At 34.1% G+C, this 19,418-nt stretch overlaps 2 protein-coding genes across 4 annotated transcripts; one reads left to right on the top strand and one right to left on the bottom strand.

The window, feature by feature from the left end:
- The first annotated feature begins 4,289 nt into the window (after window positions 1-4,289).
- LOC145118980 (pre-mRNA-splicing factor ATP-dependent RNA helicase DEAH1-like) lies at window positions 4,290-11,383 on the top strand. Of its 3 annotated transcripts, XM_079054621.1 has the most exons (26): window positions 4,290-4,308; window positions 4,383-4,488; window positions 5,485-5,584; window positions 5,688-5,818; window positions 5,907-6,110; window positions 6,226-6,297; window positions 6,387-6,473; window positions 6,585-6,618; window positions 6,711-6,765; window positions 6,885-6,944; window positions 7,082-7,153; window positions 7,235-7,298; window positions 7,390-7,469; window positions 7,566-7,633; window positions 7,718-7,772; window positions 7,839-7,896; window positions 8,000-8,071; window positions 8,175-8,243; window positions 8,331-8,420; window positions 8,528-8,614; window positions 8,749-8,864; window positions 9,292-9,358; window positions 9,446-10,492; window positions 10,563-10,850; window positions 10,942-11,077; window positions 11,173-11,383. In XM_079054621.1, the coding sequence occupies exons 3-26, from the start codon at window positions 5,491-5,493 to the stop codon at window positions 11,220-11,222; spliced, it is 3,156 nt and encodes a 1,051-aa protein (XP_078910747.1). In that variant the 5' UTR covers window positions 4,290-4,308; window positions 4,383-4,488; window positions 5,485-5,490; the 3' UTR covers window positions 11,223-11,383. The 3 variants fall into 3 exon arrangements, with proteins under 3 accessions (XP_078910747.1, XP_078910750.1, XP_078910749.1); XM_079054624.1 differs by lacking the exons at window positions 4,290-4,308; window positions 10,942-11,077; window positions 11,173-11,383 and having other exon boundaries at window positions 4,319-4,488; window positions 9,446-10,496; window positions 10,563-10,701; XM_079054623.1 differs by lacking the exons at window positions 4,290-4,308; window positions 4,383-4,488; window positions 5,485-5,584; window positions 5,688-5,818 and having other exon boundaries at window positions 6,026-6,157.
- Window positions 11,384-16,952: 5,569 nt separating this feature from the next.
- On the bottom strand, window positions 16,953-18,635 carry LOC145120841 (small ribosomal subunit protein uS11x-like). The gene is made up of 6 exons (XM_079056634.1): window positions 18,527-18,635; window positions 17,903-18,022; window positions 17,719-17,764; window positions 17,498-17,583; window positions 17,257-17,386; window positions 16,953-17,166 (listed from the first exon to the last, which is right to left on the bottom strand). Exons 1-6 carry the CDS (start codon window positions 18,527-18,529, stop codon window positions 17,099-17,101), a joined length of 453 nt encoding a protein of 150 aa, XP_078912760.1. The 5' UTR covers window positions 18,530-18,635; the 3' UTR covers window positions 16,953-17,098.
- Window positions 18,636-19,418: the final 783 nt, after the last annotated feature.

Below are 19,418 nucleotides of genomic sequence, written 5' to 3'. Positions count from 1 at the left end.
GTCATTAAACAACATGATTTCCTTGTTCATCTTCCCCCATTTGGAGTACACTTGATGTTTTGAACGGTATTCTCCACGGTTCATTCCTTTATGGAACCTATGTAAAACGCGCATCCAAAAGCGGTCATGCTTTTGGTCTTTTCCAACCGTCGCATCTTCTGAAATATCGATCCAAGATTGTGCCAACACTAACGCTTCCAGAGGATCCCAACATCTAGCCTCCGCCTTCTCTTTTCTTTTAGTTGCTGCTCGAGTGGACTGAGTTTCTGTAACGAATTCCGGTTCGGAATCAGAGACGACTGTTTCTGGTTGTGTTTGTGTTTGCTGAACAAACTCGGGTTGAGACAAAAAATCAAATGGATTAAAATCTATGTCGGGTTGTGGTAGTGGTGGTGTTTGTGGTAGTGGTTGCGCTGGTCGTTGTGGAAAATACAGAAGCATACCGTCGTAGTGGTAATACAGAGGTGAGAAAATCGGTTGATCAAATGAAGGTATTGGGGTGTTGGTGTTTCTGACTAGTGTTTTTTTCTTTGCTGGGTCGTTTGGAAGATGACATTTTCCAAAAAAAAAAATGGAGAAAAAGAGTAGAGATTATGGTTAAAGTTGTGAAAAGGTTGTGTAAAATGTTGTGTAAAATGGTAATATATATATATATATATATATATATATATATATATATATATATATATATATATATATATCTTCACTTCTAATAAAAGACTCTTAAATTTGCCACGTGTCGAATTTCTAGACCTCTAAATGCCACGTGTCCACCCTATGTTTCTCTGCGTTTTGGTTTCCCACCTACTCCAATTTCATCTAAAATTATTATGCAAAAAAGACGAGAAGACGAGATTATATCATAATTTGAAATTTGAAATTGATTTAATTCATACGTGATTATAGCATGATTATGCGATTTTCCATATACAAATCAAATTCACACGCTTTAATTTTCTCTCAAACCCTAATCCCCATTCATGTTTCATTCACTTTTCTTTTGTTGCTCTACATTATCGAAGACAAACTCTCACCGTTCTCGCTTTCTTCACCCTGAAGTGAAGGATGCTTAAAATCGAAAGCTCACTTCATCCTCAACTGCAGCAGCAGAAGGGTTTTTTCCAATGGTGATTTTTAAGGTCAAACAATTCAATTTCTTTCCTTTATTTTGTTTCAAAATGCAAGCAGATGATGGTGTTTCGCGGTGGTTTTGAAGGAGGTTGTGTTATGGTCGGAGAGGGGAGAGGTTTTTTCTGTTCAATTCAATTTCCTTCGAGTTATTTTGTTTCAAAATGCAGCAAGAATTTATGTCGACTGATATCATGATAATGACCATTGTTTTTGACATATTTTTATCTTCAAAATTGATTTGTTTGTTACTGCTAGCATCTCTTTTAAGTATCAATGACCCAACTAAAACTAAAAGAGAATGTTGTTTGTATAGATAAACATTTGAAAAGATTTTTGTTAAATTTGCATTTAAATCTAGCTATGGCAGTGCAAATATTATTTTAGGAATTGTGATATTTTGATTGAACGGTTGCTTCAGTGGTATTCAATTGCCCCTCCTAATTTTGAGTAATTAGATGTAGGCTCGGATAAAAAAGATAATGCAACATGATGAGGATGTTGGAAAAATCATCATGGTTTTCCTAAGGTAATTCAATTAATTTATATTCCAAATGTATTTTCTGTACATTACGCTTTCATGCGAACCTAACCGGCTAACACAATGGTTCGTTAACTATTTTTGTTTTTTTATAACTGTATTAATTGAAAACTAAATCTTTTCCCCTTGAGTTCAACAAAATCATTCCAATATTCGTGGGCATTGTTTTGGATAAATGTCATCAAAGGGATAATTTTGATTTTGGGTGAAACTTCTGATAAGATTTTATTTTATTTATTATTTTTTTTTGCAGGTGGTCAAATGTTTCTTGGAGAATTTATTGGTAGAATTTTTCATGTCACCTATCAAACTCTGCAAACCATTATCTCATCAAGTTCTCACATAATGTCATTTGTTTATGATAGTTTTGTGTTACACACGTTGCAGGATCTGATGAACTATAAAGAGTATGACCAATTTAAGATGCAATTAAAGATTGCTTTAGCATTTGAAATTAGAAATCATGGTGTTTTGTCTGTCAGTAAGAGTCCCCTTCACATGGCTACCTCTTTACATCATGGTATAAAAGATCAACTTTTCTATTTGGAAGGCAATCATATGCACTCAAGTATTCCAAATGTACTTCATTAGCCTCTAATACCGAATTCTCCTCTTTTCTCAATGGATAAATGATGTTTAACAAAAAATATATAAGGCCAAATTTGACTCTTGAATTTCACTTGTAAGTCGTTCTTTATGCATATAAGTAAAAAAGAAACAATTGTTATGGATTACTGGACTAGGTTATTAAGTTAACAAGAAACAACACATAACTTCATGAATATCCATGTTAGTTAGTTGCTAATTGACCTTTTTTGTGTAACAAAAATGCTCCTAAGTTGGTACTTGACTGTGAACCGAACATTGATTTTTCAAAGGATATTGAAGTAAGCAGCAATAAGCTACTTTTTCTTTCATTGACTATAAATGCTAATTACAGTTCTTATACTCATTTTGGAACATCTAAATGGTATATTATTCTAAAATTACTCATTGTCCCGGTCTTTCTGGAACAAGGACTTTTGGGTCTTAAAAGCTCCACGAAACTTAATTAATAGTGACATACCTATGAGTGGGTAGACAATGTTTAGAACTCTACTATTAGTTTTTTTTCTTGATCACAATCTTATACTTTGAAAAACCACCCAATTATAGCACTTTACTATCAAATGGTCAACGTCGTTCTTTCTTTGTGTGACCTCATGAAGTTCTTAATGCATTTTTAAGTTTTGATCAAAGGGAGGTACTTGAGTTGTTATGATTTATTTATGCCTTGATGGGGTTGTAGATGGAGGGTAGGCACATACAGTTATCATGTTATATCATTTTCTGTAATTTCTAAATAAATATTCACCTTGAAAAGACTTATATATGGCAACATGATTCTTGAAAGCAAGTTGATCACTTATTTTTAGTCGTTTTGTATTATACAGGTCTTGAAGTATGAGCTAGAGGGCTGAAAATGCAAGTATATGCAGATTTCTATAGTCAATAACTTGCTGGTCAACTCAGCCAATTTACTATTCAATTATGTTCCTATTTACGATATGAATTCAACATATCATTTCAAGAACATACGTCAAATTTGTTATTTTGAACTTTTTTTCAGCCATCTATCTGTCATGCAACTTTGTTAATGGACATACACTTTTGATTTATTTAAAACATTAGATAGGAAAAGACAAGATAGTGTTTAGTAATGTTTACTATGGAGAAAGGCAACGAAATCTTTGTATTAAGGGATAAGATGGCTACTATTGTAGTGCTTTATTCATGTTATTTGACTAACATCTGACCTAGTTCCCATATTCTTTATTTTTTAATGATAAAACTTATAACATATGAAACATCTGCCAACATTATTTATTTTAATGAGATGATGATTTAAAAGTAGTACAATGAAATTAAGTAAGCAAAATAGAAATTGCTTTGGTTTGATAATTGGATCTCAAACTATTCCAATCTAAATATTACTATTTGTTTTTAATGGCTTGGCTTTTATTTATCTATATATATATTTGAATTTGAATTTTGTTGTATATTATTTACGTTTATTTGTTACCTTACATTACTTTAAGATTTTTAAGTAAATCACTTAAGATTTTTAAATAAAACAGTGGTATTGATTTTTGAAACGATTTTCAATATTAATTAAAAACAACTATTTTAGATATTAACTAGGAAATAACGATGATAAATTTATAAACAGAACATCAAATTTTGTATAAAAATAGTTTATATATATATGTATTTTATTCAGTCAACCGTGTAATACACGGGTTATAACCTAGTGTATATATATATATGGAGTAAAGTTAAAAAAAAAAAATTACAACCATCAATGACCGTTCAACGGTCAAAAAGAATCAAAGGGAATGGACCAATCACAGACCGCGGTCGTATATAGCCGTAGTGCGGTCAAGACCGCAGAAGACCGCAACCTGGAGGCGATGTTTGCGGTTGACGTGGCAATAACGCGGTTCCTAACCGCACTCCACACCGTATAGCCTTAGAAACCAACCAAGAATTTATCCATAGACACCAACCCATAATATATATTTTTGATTATTTAAGATCTAATATATACTAAAAAAAATAATAATACATGGAAGAATGGCTATACGACGTAGCGTACCCAGGTAGTAACCCAACCCTAATCCCCTTTTGATTGCTATACTGCTGTCTCACTCTCAGCTTTTCCCTCTCATCGAAGATACGAAGATTGAACCATAAGCGATGAAGCTCTGTTGAATCGTCGAAGTGAAGTGAGTCTCGTTTCTCTTAGGGATTTTGTCTCGGCATTCGGCATCACAGCGCAGGTGAGTCTCTTCTGCAACATCTCCATCTTCGTCTATCTTTAGAGTAATGACGTGCATCTCCAATCCTACATAGCACACACACCACAATAACAGTTTATGACTTTATGTTGCTGTTTAAACATAATATTTGCTGATTTCTGAACCCCAATTTGCTTAACCTGAAATTTCGTGCTTGCTATTTGCTTAATCTCAGTTTAGTTCAAGTTCATGTTTAATCTGAAATGTCAATTCTCATGCTTCTGTTCTTATATTTTGATTTATAATTGGTTTACCTACTCCTTAAAGTGTTTTTTTTTGGCATTCTGGGTTAAGCTGAAATTCCTGTTAAAACTGGTAATGAAATCGGCATGACCAAATTAGTTGGGCTCTTCCTGGTGTTACTGCCTCTTCATAAGCAAAGACACTATTTCCAGTAATTAATTGCTTGAAACTTAAACAGATCAAGACTATTAAAATGAATTGGAGCTATTAGTTCCAATATTTCTTCATTTGAACAAACAAAGTGGTGCATACAGTCATACAGATTTGAATACACTTAATTAAAAACCAACTCAATAATACCTTGAGATTTTGATGATATTCTTTTCTGCAACTTTGAATCCTAAATCATCATTTTTTTCTCTTCAATTCTTTCTGTTTTCATGTTTTGGTTGTAAACTTCTAAACTTCAAGTTTAATAATATTTGTTGTGTATTATTGTTAAATTTTGATGGCAATTGGCACATGCTTGATTCTTCTCTCAATCTCATGCAGCTAAGAAAGTGTCATCACCTTCTGATATATTTAGTAACCTTAAGGATATGGGCACATGCATTTGCTGAAGAAAGTTGACTATAAGAGTTCTGAATCAAATGTATTTTTTTTCTTTATATAGTTTAAACAGCATGCTAGTGTTACCAACATTCTTATTGTTATTTGTATGTGATATCATTAGTAATCATCTTATTAAAGAAAATACCATTAGTAATCGACTTTGATATATACTTTTGAGTGTAGCGAGAAATGGGGAGTGACTTGAAGACATGGGTTTCAGACAGATTGATGTCCCTCTTGGGATATTCACAACCCACACTGGTTCAGTACCTAATTAGTTTATGTAAGTTATCTTCAAGCTTAATAATCTTTGTTGTATATTTGTTTTATTGTTAAATTTTAATGGAAATTGGCACATGCTTGATTCTTCTCTGAATCTCATGCAGCTAAGAAAGCATCATCACCTTCTGATATATTTAGCAACCTTAAGGATATGGGAGTGCCATCTTCAAACGAAACACGTGCATTTGCTGAAGAAATCTTTCAGAAAGTTGAACATAAGAGTTCTGGATCAAATGTAATTTTTTTAAAAAAAAAAATTCTTTATATAGTTTAAACAGCCTGCTAGTGTTACCAACATTCTTATTGTTATTTGTATTTGATAGCTTTATAGGCAACAAGAAGAGGAGGCTGCAATGTTAGCCAGGAAACAAAGGAGTTACAAACTTTTGGAGGGAGATGATGATGATGATGATAAGAATGATCATGGTGGATCTGTTTCTGTTGCCACTCAATCAAAAAAGGTTGATAAACATGTGAAACGATTCAGAAAGAAGAGTGAAAACCAAGAAGATGAAGATGATGATGAGGCATGGTGCTTGTACTTTTATTGATATATTTTGATTTATTTCTTATGGTAAGTTGCTGTATGTGTGCCTCTTGTAATAATTGTGTTGCTGTTTTTGATCATATGTGATGCTTCAGGGAGCTGGAATCTTGAAACAAGAAAGAAGGGTTAAACAAAAAGCTTCTCATGACAATTCAGATGAGTCTGAGGTATCTGACATATTTTAAAATGGTTTTAATGATTCTTTTTTTTAAAGTCAAAAATCAAGATATCAATTTCTATTCCATCTTTGTTGTAGTCTGAAGAAGAAAGATTGCGTGACCAAATAGAACGAGAGGAATTGGAGCAACATCTAAGGGAAAAAGATGCAGCAAGAACAACAAAGGTTTGGTTTAAAACTTGAAATGATCATTTAATTGTCCATTCTCAATGCATGATTTGTTAAAACTGTTTTTATAATTTGCTATTTCATACTTCACTTTGTTTTATTTAACAGCTGACTGAAAAGACATTGTCCAAGAGGGAGGAAGGTATGCTATTTGTTACATACTTTGTTATATATCACAGAAATCTATGAAGAATTTATAATAACTTATTCCTGTTTTTTGTTTTTGGACAACAGAAGAGGCAATTAGGAGAGCCAATGCCTTGGAAGATGATGACATTGGAGCTTTAAGGTTTGAAATCTGAATCGAGCTTTTTCTGTAAACATTCTAACATTCATTAATTATGTATCTTTTATTTCATAGTTCATACTTAAGTGTATGCTTTGCTTCTTCAATTTATTTTTTTTCAGAAAAGTTTCGAGGCAAGAATATCTCAAGAAAAGGGAGCAGAAGAAATTGGAGGAAATCAAGTAATCTTTCTGCCTCTACTTTTACCTCTCACCCTTTTACAAATTTCAACTTTTATGGAGATATACGTAAATGATGATTAATATATACATATTGTTTTGTACTGAATTTGTTCAACTTAATTTTTTTGCAATTTCAGAGATGATATAGAAGATGAACAATATTTATTTGAGGGTGTCAAGCTAACTGAAGCTGAACAACGTGAGCTAAGGTAATCAATCTTCTTGAAAAATTTTACATTAAAATCTTTACAAGCTGAAATTCTTTTGATTTGTACCCTATGTTTGTGCAGATACAAGAAGCAAATATATGATCTAGTTAAGAAGAGATCTCAAGAGGATGATAATGTTAATGAGGTTATTCATTATTTTTAATTTAGATATACACATTGCTTTTTTTTTTCCTACTACTTTTTGAATGTACCTCACAATGTAATTTGGATTGCAGTATCGTATGCCTGATGCTTATGATGATGAAGGTGGAGTAAATCAAGAGAGAAGATTCTCTGTAGCTATGGAGCGCTATAGGTCAGAATCAGTAATTCTTTAGAGTTGAAATGATTTTGTTTCATGTGATTTCAGAATTGAATTGAAATGATTTTGTTTCATGTGATGTGATTTCAGAGATTCAAAAGATGGAGATAAGATGAATCCATTTGCTGAACAAGAAGCATGGGAGGATCATCAGATCGGTATTTTTTTTTTTTTTTTTTATTATTTTGTTGTAATTAACTTATTACTAACCTGTTAACTAACCAAGTCTTATTGCTTTGCAGGAAAAGCGACACTAAAATATGGATCAAAGAACAAAAAGCAAGCTGATGATTATAAGTATGTAGTTGATTTTCTTTTAGTTGTCTATGAATTTTTCAAAATCTAATGTGTTTTTTTATGCAGTTATGTGTTTGAGGATCAGATTGAGTTCATACAGGGACAAGTCATGGGTGGTGTAAATGTATGTGATTGTAGTCTCTACCTTATCATGAATTCATGATTTAATATGTTGTTTTATTCATGTAACTTTTAGTCTAAGGCATTTCTAATTCTCCTACTTACAGGTTGATGTTGATGAAGTAAATGAAGAGGAATATGAAAAAGCTGTAGCAAAATCAGCACATGAGAAGCTTCTTGTATGCTCCCTCCTTTCATTTCTTAAAATTACCATATTAATTTATCGATTTACCCTTGTTCTGATTGCTAAGATTCCTTGATCTATTTGTTTTGCTTTTTTAGGCAGACAGAAAAACTTTACCTGTGTATCCGTATCGGGAATCTTTGCTGAAAGCTGTTGAAGATCATCAGGTAGGTCTGATATTATTTGGTTTGTTGCTATAACTATAATAATTAATAAATAATTGCAGAAATTTGAAAAGTCAAAATATTTTTCAGGTTCTTGTGATTGTTGGAGAAACTGGTTCTGGGAAGACCACTCAGATACCCCAATATCTTCATGAAGCTGGATATACAAAACGCGGAATGGTATTTAATTTTTGAAATAACTCAAATCTTTTTCCTTTAAATAAACAAATGGAATCATATTTTTGATTTGAGTTTTACATATTTTGCTTACTTTGAATTTGATGCAGATAGGGTGCACACAGCCAAGACGAGTTGCTGCCATGAGTGTTGCTGCTAGAGTTTCTCAAGAAATGAATGTCAAACTTGGGCATGAGGTATTTAGCATTGTATTATTCAAATGCTTAATAATTTGAAACTTTTTTGTCAACAAATATATCTATCTAACTATGCTTTGTTCTGAAAGTGAAAGTGAAAGTGAAAACAAACATTTTGGTTTATGGTTTTTCAGGTTGGCTATTCTATACGCTTTGAAGATTGTACTTCTGATAAAACAGTGCTCAAATATATGACTGATGGCATGTTACTACGAGAATTTCTTGGTGAACCTGATCTTCAAAGTTACAGGTATGTATTTATTTACTTTTTTTTTTCTTTTTCTTAAAAGAGTACATTACACTTTTGGTCCTTGAGTCTAGCTCATTTTCAAATTTGGTCCCTAAACTTTCCTTTTTTTCCGCAATTTTGGTACTTATTGAGGTTTTTGTCACGGGTTTGGTTCCTGCTTCAACTAAATGACTATATTACCCTCTATATCCTCCCAGCCCTTTTCCTCCTCGGCTTTCCTGTTAAATTTACAATATAAGAATAATACAAGTTTAAAACAAATAACAAGTCTTTATAAAAAATCAGATAAATAGGTAATATAGTCATTTTACTTGGAGCAGGGGTCAAAATCATTACAAAAACCTCAGATAAGGACCAAAACTGCAAAAACTATAATTTAATTTACTCTTTCTAAAATATCTAAAAACTAACAAGAAAAAAAAAACAGTGTGGTGATGGTGGACGAGGCTCACGAAAGGACATTGTCAACAGACATCTTGTTTGGTTTAGTTAAGGTAAGGCTAAAATTCTCATCTTGCTTGAATCTTTTAAGGAGAAAAAAAAAATTAAAAAATCTAATAAAATGAATTTCTTGTTACTAGGACATCGCGCGATTCCGACCTGACCTCAAGCTGCTCATCTCAAGTGCCACTTTAGATGCAGAAAAATTCAGTGACTATTTCGATTCAGCCCCAATTTTTAAAATTCCAGGAAGACGTTTTCCCGTTGAAATAAACTACACAAAAGCACCAGAAGCCGATTACCTGGATGCAGCAATTGTTACAGCTCTTCAAATCCACGTCACCCAGCCCCCAGGAGACGGGGACATTTTGGTCTTTTTAACCGGCCAAGAAGAAATCGAAACAGCCGAAGAGATCCTCAAACACCGAACCCGTGGTTTAGGTAGCAAAATAGCCGAACTAATAATCTGCCCAATTTACGCAAATCTCCCTACCGAACTCCAAGCCAAAATCTTCGAACCAACTCCCGAAGGGGCCCGCAAAGTGGTTTTAGCCACCAACATCGCCGAAACATCACTAACAATCGACGGAATCAAATACGTGATCGACCCAGGATTCGTGAAAATGAAATCCTACAACCCTCGAACCGGAATGGAATCGTTGCTCATCACCCCGATCTCAAAGGCATCCGCGAATCAACGGGCGGGTCGATCCGGAAGAACGGGCCCCGGAAAGTGTTTCCGGTTGTACACCGCGTACAATTACTTCAACGATCTTGATGACAACACTGTTCCCGAGATCCAACGGACTAATCTCGCGAATGTTGTTTTGAGTTTAAAGAGTCTTGGAATCCATGACTTGTTGAATTTTGATTTCATGGACCCACCTCCTGCTGAGGCGTTGTTGAAAGCTTTGGAGTTGTTGTTTGCTTTGAGCGCGCTTAATAAACATGGGGAGTTGACTAAAATCGGGAGAAAAATGGCGGAGTTCCCACTTGATCCCATGTTGTCTAAAATGATTGTGGCGTCTGATAAGTATAAATGTTCGGATGAGATTATTTCCATTGCTGCCATGTTGTCTATTGGAAGCTCTATTTTTTATCGCCCTAAGGATAAACAAGTTCATGCTGATAATGCAAGATTGAATTTTCATATGGGGAATGTTGGGGATCATGTCGCGTTGCTTAAGGTAGGTAGGTAGGTAGCTAGATTTTGTTGGTGAATTTTTTATATTAAATTATAAGTTTTGATTCTTTCAGGTTTATAGTTCGTGGAAGGAAACGAACTTCTCTACTCAGTGGTGTTATGAGAATTACATTCAGGTGAGGAGTATGAAACGGGCACGGGATATAAGAGATCAGTTGGAGGGGTTATTGGAAAGGGTTGAAATTGAAATAGTGTCGAACCCCGGGGACTTGGAAGCAATTAAGAAATCTATAACTTCAGGATACTTCCCACACTCGGCCAAGATGCAAAAGAATGGATCTTATAGAACTGTTAAACATCCGCAGACTGTTTATATTCACCCCAGCTCTGGTTTATCTCAGGTAGGTGGTGGATTATTATTTATTTGTTTATTTATTTATTTTTGTCTTGATATGATTTATGATGTTTGTTTTGTTTTTTTTGGTGGTTAAGGTACTTCCTAGGTGGGTGGTATACCATGAACTGGTTCTGACAACTAAGGAGTACATGCGACAGGTCAGCGAGTTGAAACCCGAGTGGCTTGTGGAAATAGCGCCTCATTATTATCAACTAAAAGATGTTGAAGATTGTATGCTCTCTCTCTCTCTCTCTCTCTGTTAAGGGTAACATATGTCTATATTTTATGAAAAAATTAAATTATTTGATTTTGTTGTTATCTTGCAGTGGCTTCAAAGAAAATGCCACGTGGGGAAGGACGTGCATCTAAAGATTAAACCTGATTTGCAGTAGGAAAGATAGGAAATAGAAAGGAAGCTTTACTGTAAATGCAATTTTGTAAATCCTGAAGGTGATGAGACAGACAGACATAGCTATGTATCTATGGACATTGAGATTACGTGGACTCTTAATAACTTTTGACATGCAACTTTTGATACATCACAATCTGGATTGTGTGTGTGTGTGTGTTATGGTTTGGTGTTTGATGCTTCTTCCCTTTTGCTGGATGAATCAGAACCATAATATATCCTTCTGGTTGGTTGCTCCAACCCTGGAGCTGTTCCTCCTGACAAAAGCCTCTGGCGCAAACAATCCAACTCAATTTCATTTTCGTCTATGGCTGTTGTGATCAGATTTCCTTTGAGCAAACAATCCTTGAAGTAACCCCTGACACAACTAGCAATAATCTCTTTGAGTTTAGGCACCTCATTATGAAATCAAAGTAATACATTTATTATAATGTTTTTCTTTTACTTGGTATTACTTTTACTATCACATATCACTCACCAACTCTTTAGTCCCCTTCGTGATTCTTTCAGACTCAAATATCTATCATGTGTTTTCAGACTCAAATATCTATCATGTGTTTTCAATAGTACGAACTCATACTATCTTCCATACCTATAGATAATTGTTCCCCACTAAGTTTCAATTACGGGGTGAATAAGATATTACTTACTTATATGTTTCATTAGTGTTCTTAGATTATCCTAAGAATACACTCTAACTGTCACGAGGGGTGTCACGGGAAATTCTAGTCAGTGTCACGATAGTAGAAAAAAATTCAATAAATTTTTAATTTTTTTGCACTGCTACCAAAAAAATTAGGCGTTGCCGGTGCCACTATGGGCACCATAGTAAAACCACCCCTGTTTTTCATTGATTCACATTATCTTCCCATAAGGCAATACGTATTATGCTTTACATAACACCGAACCGAATAGGCATTTGACAAGTTGATCCTACCATAAGGCAACAATCAAACAAGAACATGAAATAAGACCAATCAAAATTTCTGAGTCTGTGATCCTAATTATGGACAACACAGTTATGACATTTATGTTAGAAGCTACCTAAATGGGTCTAACTAAACCCTACAAATAAGCACATAATGGTTTTACTACATATCATATAAAGCACATGAAGGCACACAACATATAAGGCAATCATCTTTAGTTAAACATTTCATTAGCATCTACAATACATCATTAACTTCCTAGTATGTTGGTTTCTGGTTAAGTGATCAAATGTTTTTTTTTGGAATAAAGTTGCAGAATTGAAATTGGAGGAATTACGTGGTCTATAGTCTAAGCGATCATTTGAGGTTCAGAATGAGGTGTTGATATGCCTATTTAAATATATAAATTGTTCTAGGTGGAGATTCCTTTACATTTTAAGAACAATGCTAATTGTATGTCCATTATTATTTCAGACTAGATTCTTTGAAGCTTAGGGTAATTGATTAGTTTCTCCTTCTCTTTGGGCTCATCCTTCAACAAAGGTATGCTTTCGATCCTTGAAAGAGAAGTCTTTTTTTTTGTTAGCTAAATGGTTCAGTTACTTTATGTTTGAGTTGTATCATACTCTCATTCAGTATATGTTCGTTCACAATGTTAGATTGATGAATTTATGATTTGCATGTTACCTATGCTCCTTCAGTGAGGCGGTGTTTGTTTTTAAAGAGGTAAAATGTTTTTGATATTTTTCCATGTCTGCAAAATAAAATGTGGACCAAAAGTCTTTTTCCATGTCTTTAGTCTTCATAAAAGAATTTTTTTTGTTTTTTAAAGTCTTCGTAAAAGAAAGACCGGTTATGTTGGTGGTAGCAGTGGCGAGTCTAGAATAGAAACCACATGGTTCACTAATTTTTCTATATATATTTTTCTGTACAAATTCAAAAAAAAATTATAGGTAAGCTACGTCTTAAATTTTTTTTAAGGTAGGTCCTTCAAAAATTTCCATAGTAATTTTAGATAAATGAAAAAAATTAGGTGGGTCTTAGGACCCACCTTCCTTATACTTAGTCTCGCCACTGGGTGGTAGCAAAGATGGTGTTGGTGTTGGTGTTGGTGGTAGCGGAGGTGGCGGAAGTGGTATTGGGGTGGCGGAGGTAGGGGAAAAAGTGGAGGTGGTGGCGGCGACGATGGTTGGTGGTGGTGGCGTTGGCAGCGGTGATGGCGACCTTGGTGGTATAAAAAGAGATATCACATATGATTAGAACCTAGAAAAACGACTTTCAAAATCAAAAGCTAAGGGTGCGTTTGGTTGTGGAAAATTTTCCAAGAAAAATGGAAATTTTGAAAATGCGTTTGGTTCGTTCATTTTTCCAAAATTTTCCAAAAAAATGAAAATTTTCAGTTTTCCAAATTGTATGTAAATTAGAAAAGTGATTTTTACAGTTTTCCAAATTTCTAACATGGAAAATGAAAACTCCCCCGATTTCAACCAAACGCGTTTCCTAGAATTTTCATTGAAAATTGAAAATGAAAACTCAACTCTATTTTCTGAAAACATTTTCTTAGAAAATGAAAACAATTTTCCACAACCAAACGCATCCTAAGGGTGCGTTTAGTTGCGGAAAAATGGGTCGTTTTCCGGAAAAATTTTCAAGAAAAATGAGAATTTTGAAAACGCGTTTAGTTCGTCTATTTTTCTAAATTTTTCACGGAAAATGAAAAAATTTCCGTTTTCTAAAATTACAAAGAAGTTGGAAATTTTTGGAAAACTGGTAATTATTATTTTCCACATTTTTCTAATTCCAAAATTTTTCTAAAATATAAACACACACTCACTCCCACCCCATCCACCTCTACCTACCCCCACCTTAATACCCCCACCCACACACACACATACATATCCACCCCCACACACACCCACCCGCACACACACACACACACACCAACCCACAAACACACACACACACATACATACCCACACACACACACACACACACCAACCCACAAACACACACACACACACACACACACACACACCCCAACCCACAAACACACACACATACATACCCACCCACACACACACACCCACTCACAAACACACACACACACATACATACCCACCCACAAACACACACACACACACACATACATACATACCCACCAACGCACCCACACACCCACTCACAAACACACACACACACACATACATACCCACCCACAAACACACACACACACACACATACATACATACCCACCAACGCACCCACGCACACACAAACACACTCACACACATACCCACCCACACCCACACAAACACACTCACACACATACCCACCCACACCCACACAAACACACACCCACACACACAAACCCACACCTACCCCCACCCCCACCCTCACACACATACACACACCCACACACACACAAACCCACACTTACCCCCACAAACACACACATACACACACACTCGCACCCCCACCCACCCAACACCACCACCACAATCACCGACCTACCATCACCATCACCACCACTAACCCGTCACTAGCACCACCACCACCGCTGCCACCGCCATCACCACCACTGACACAATTGTCGTCGCCACCACCATCGCCTGTCATCACCACCACCGCCGCCGACCCGCTACCGTCACCGCCCCCACCCACACCCTACCACCGCTACCGTTTTCTAAAAATGAAAACCGATAGAAAAATACACATCTAAACACGTTTTCTAATTTTCTAAAACTGAAAATGAAAAATGAATAAGTTTAACTAAACGCGTTTCTAAATTTTTCAATGAAAACGAAAAACGAAAATCGAAAAGGGAAAACAAAAAACGGAAAATGAAAATTGTTTTTCCATAACTAAACGCAACCTAATTTTTTTGTATTTTGGAAAAAGAGATCAATAAGATTTTTATGTCTTTTTGTCTTCTAAAACTGTTTTTTCCTCTAATGTCTTTCTACCCATAGACTTATGAGGTCAAAATACTTTTTACCAAAATACAAACACCACCTAAGTTACTTCCTTCACGATCTTTTCTTCTTCTTCTTCTTCAAGGGCGTAATGAGATGTTGCAACACAACTATGGATGAGGTAGAAGAGTTTTGCTAGCAACTAACACAACGGTTAGATTTCCTTACCATGCAAAATGCCAAACCATGAATTTTAGGGATAGCCCCATAACTCTACTTTTCACCTATTTTAGGAAAGGATTTTAAAATCAATAAAATGTAAAGTTCGGTTCTTTATCTCTTTAAATTTCATTCTAGGCTTAGACATGAAGATTAAAATTGATCCATCCTTGCCCATAACTATACCCTTTACATCCATGCTTGTAGATATAGTTCATTTAATTTGTAATTAGGTAGAAATTCATAATTTGACTGACGAGTGATTTTCTTTTTGACATGGAACATGCTAAATCGGGATACAAGATTCGCATCAACTATAATATTCGAATCGGACAACCCTTCTTATTCGGCGACAATAAAACCTTCATATTTAACTTAGGGATTGGTACTTAATTATCCTACTTTTTTTTATCTCGATTCTTATTTATTTTGATATGTGAATTATTTTTACAGTATGTATATTATATAAAATACAAAATTAACTCGGTCTGGGGCCTGTTCGATATGCGTCTGACCGAGTCAGGTCAGACATTTTTGGCTAAATCAAATTTTGACGCGACTCAAAAAGCAATATCTGATTGAGTAAGAAAAGGGAAATTGGTTGAGTGAGAAAGAAAGAAGCATTTCCAATTGTACCCTTGCCCTAGCGTAAGAAGTTTCAGCACCTCCATCCTTGTGAAGTGTCTTGAATCTCATCTGCTGGTTTGTAAGAAGAAAAAACTACTTAATCACACACACAACGTATGAACAGTTTTAGCATATGAGAGAACATGAAAAAGTTATGTTTCCTGAAACATCAAGTTGTTGGACATACATAAAGCTTTAAACTAATATGAGGATAAACGACAATAAATGGCGTTTCTGAATAAAGTGATTCAATGCATATATAAAAGAAGTTGATTCTCATTACTCTGTTCTTCAACATTCTTTATAGAAAAATAGAAGGCAGATGTGGAAATTTCTTATATTCTAGCAATTCAAGTAAGCTTCATATAGTTTTTATCTGTTTTTTGTTTCCAAAAATCCCCTTGAATAATGAAAAAGGAAATCAAGTAGTAAGGAAAAGATGCAAATGATATAAATTATCCTGTGGAAAAGATTTATTTAACTCCAAATGATATGGGGTATACCAAACTAGAGGTTTTTGCCCCTTTTCCTAGATTCCTTGAATTTTATAGTTTTAAACAGAGTGACACAAGAAGAAAGCATTAGAATCAACATTGTCATAGCACAATAAATCAACAAGATTACCTGCCCAAAATCTCCACTGCCTAAGGCACCATTTGTAATTATCGAAGCTATAGTTACAATATAGATTTCTTGTGTATGGAAAAGATTTTTGATGGAATTTATTGAAAAGTAACAGCATTTCATATCCTAACACACATTAACATACTCACTAATATCTTATATGAATTTAACATTTTAATATTTTGTAAAAAAAAAAAAAAAAAAACTAGTTTTGTTTTTGTATGAATGCAAATAACAAATTAAATTCACTTTATCGTTACCTGGTAAAAACTATTTTTATAGGTCTCCAATAAATTAACAAGCATCCAGTACGAATTATTTTTATTCAGAAGTATATATAGATAATGGCTAGCAAATGTATAGATAATGATAACAAAACAAGCATGTCACCCAAACATCATCCATTCATAAAAGACAATAAAACCAAAAATGTCTGCCAAAACACAAAGAGATCCTAAACAATGTTGTCAAAACATCGAAATAACAATAATTCAAAAATGGAAATATGATTAGACCACAATAAACCAACCAATCACAGCCTTCTTCCTCTTCTACCACCCTTTCGGCGTGTGCTATCAGTTGGAATTGGAGTCACATCCTCTGCAAAAAATTCAAGAAAAAGATTTTATTGTTAAATAAAGTACTTCCATTTTGCACTTTAAAAAAACAATACAAATAATATGTAATTACCAATTCGTCCAATTTTCATGCCAGAACGAGCAAGAGCCCTAAGGGCAGACTGGGCACCTGGACCAGGTGTCTTGGTCTTGTTGCCTCCAGTTGCCCTCAACTTTATGTGAAGAGCATTGATGCCAAGTTCCTAAAAGTTAAAAATAGAAATATGTTTAGACAAATATTCCCATGAGTTTATGAGGTAATTTTTTTTACTAATCTGTTGTTAATAAAGCTCTATATGAGAAAAATGGAGCACCTTGCATCTCTGGGAAACATCTTGTGCAGCAAGCATAGCAGCATAGGGAGATGACTCATCTCTATCAGCTTTCACCTTCATCCCACCTAGTTAAAAAGGGTATGTTAGTAAAGTAACATATTTGAAGAATATATTAACTTAACATTTTCCACCAAAAAAGATTTTTGGTTCATTCCTAGAGATTTAATTGATAGAGGGTTAATTAAAGAAACAGATCATACCAGTAATCCGAACCATGGTTTCTCTTCCAGAGATATCAGTCACATGCTGATCAAAATCAATAGATATAAATCAGTCAAACACAAACTAATCATGAAAATGTAATATTTTGTACAAAAAATATATAGAATTGAACTTACAATGAAAGTGTCATTGAAAGATGCAAAGATATAGAATTGAACTTACAATGAAAGTGTCATTGAAAGATGCAAAGATATGCGCCACACCAAATACAAGCTCTCCATCTCGGGTAGCAGGTCCAAGAGTGACATTTTCTTCCTTTGGCTCTCTAACTTTTCGCTTAGACTGTTAGAAGAATCAAGTAAAAAATTATCAGTTTGAGAACAAAGAAACAACTGAATAACAGATCAAAACAATTTTTTGCTGTTGTAAAACGCAATCGGGTTTTAAGATTCACCAAAACCAATGAACATGAAGATTCAGCTATACAACTAAGAATAGCAAGATTGTTAAATGCTAGAAAATCGGGTCGATTTTTGAGTTAGTTGGATATACGCGTAACTAGAGCATTGTTTATATGATCAAAACATAGTATCAATCGTTGAATGAAATTCCCAGCTCATTAGAGTAAAAACGGATTAGATCGGAAATTAAGTCGTACAGCTCCTAATCGAGTAAAAAACGCTACAGTTTACAGCCTAAAGGAAACAATTATAAAACAGAATCATTACAGATAGTTGAACATTCTTATGGATTGAATGTAAAACATATCTATGGTTGTAACAAATCAAGCAAATGAAAGACTCAAGAAAATATAGAACACCGAAAGAAGGAGAACGAAGAGATTACCATGGTGCAGCTTCTCTGGTTTGATTTTTCCTTCGGAGGTAGAGAGAATTCGTGTAGTGATTACAAGGCTGCGGCACCTAGGGTTTATGGCGATGTGCGTTTTATGTTGGGAAGCTTGGAGTATTTTGGGCCTATTTGAAAGCCCTTTGGCCCAAACGACGATAATAGGGTTCAGTCCACTGTTCTATTGCGTTAAAAGTGTAGTCGGTAAAAATATTTATTAAAGCAACTTATTTACTAAATTATGGTAGACATAGGAAATTTTTTTTATTTTATTAAAAACTTATTTTCAATTTTCAAAGTGTTGTATTACTGTATTTTATGTATTTTAGGTAGTAAACTTTGGTTTTAATCACATAGGAGAATAAGTGTGCAAAGCTAAGCTAGCTAGAGAACTTGAGAACAATATAAGGGGTTAAATTCGACATAGTGCCTTTCTCATAAATAATTTAATATACCTGACTTTATTCTAAATTACATATCATAAAACCTGATTTTGAACGGTTGATCGGTGACAAGATTTGAAAATTGTGTATCATATATTCATATGCATTCGGTTTGTATCTTACAAATAATATTAATGTTTTGCTCAAATCTCAATGATGGATACGAAGGTAATGTTTTAGATTAGTTAGATCATAGATATCAAATATCATAAAAACATAAGAATATTTATTTATATGTAAATAATATTAAATGGTTAGTTATTTTTCATTTTATCATATTTGTTTCTTATTGTGTTAGATATTATTAGTTATGATATTTTGATATATTGCTTTGAAAAATATGAATACACGTTATGAATAATTATAATAAGACATTAACTAATATTTGTTAAATTACATGTTATTGTTATATTAAAATTAATATTATACTCGTCTTATATAGTATC

The sequence above is a fragment of the Lactuca virosa genome, chromosome 6 (assembly GCF_052849685.1).
Source record: "Lactuca virosa cultivar CGN04683 chromosome 6, Lactuca_virosa_CGN04683_v6, whole genome shotgun sequence".
NCBI lineage: Eukaryota > Viridiplantae > Streptophyta > Magnoliopsida > Asterales > Asteraceae > Lactuca > Lactuca virosa.
This window is presented reverse-complemented; position numbering and strand designations above follow the sequence as displayed.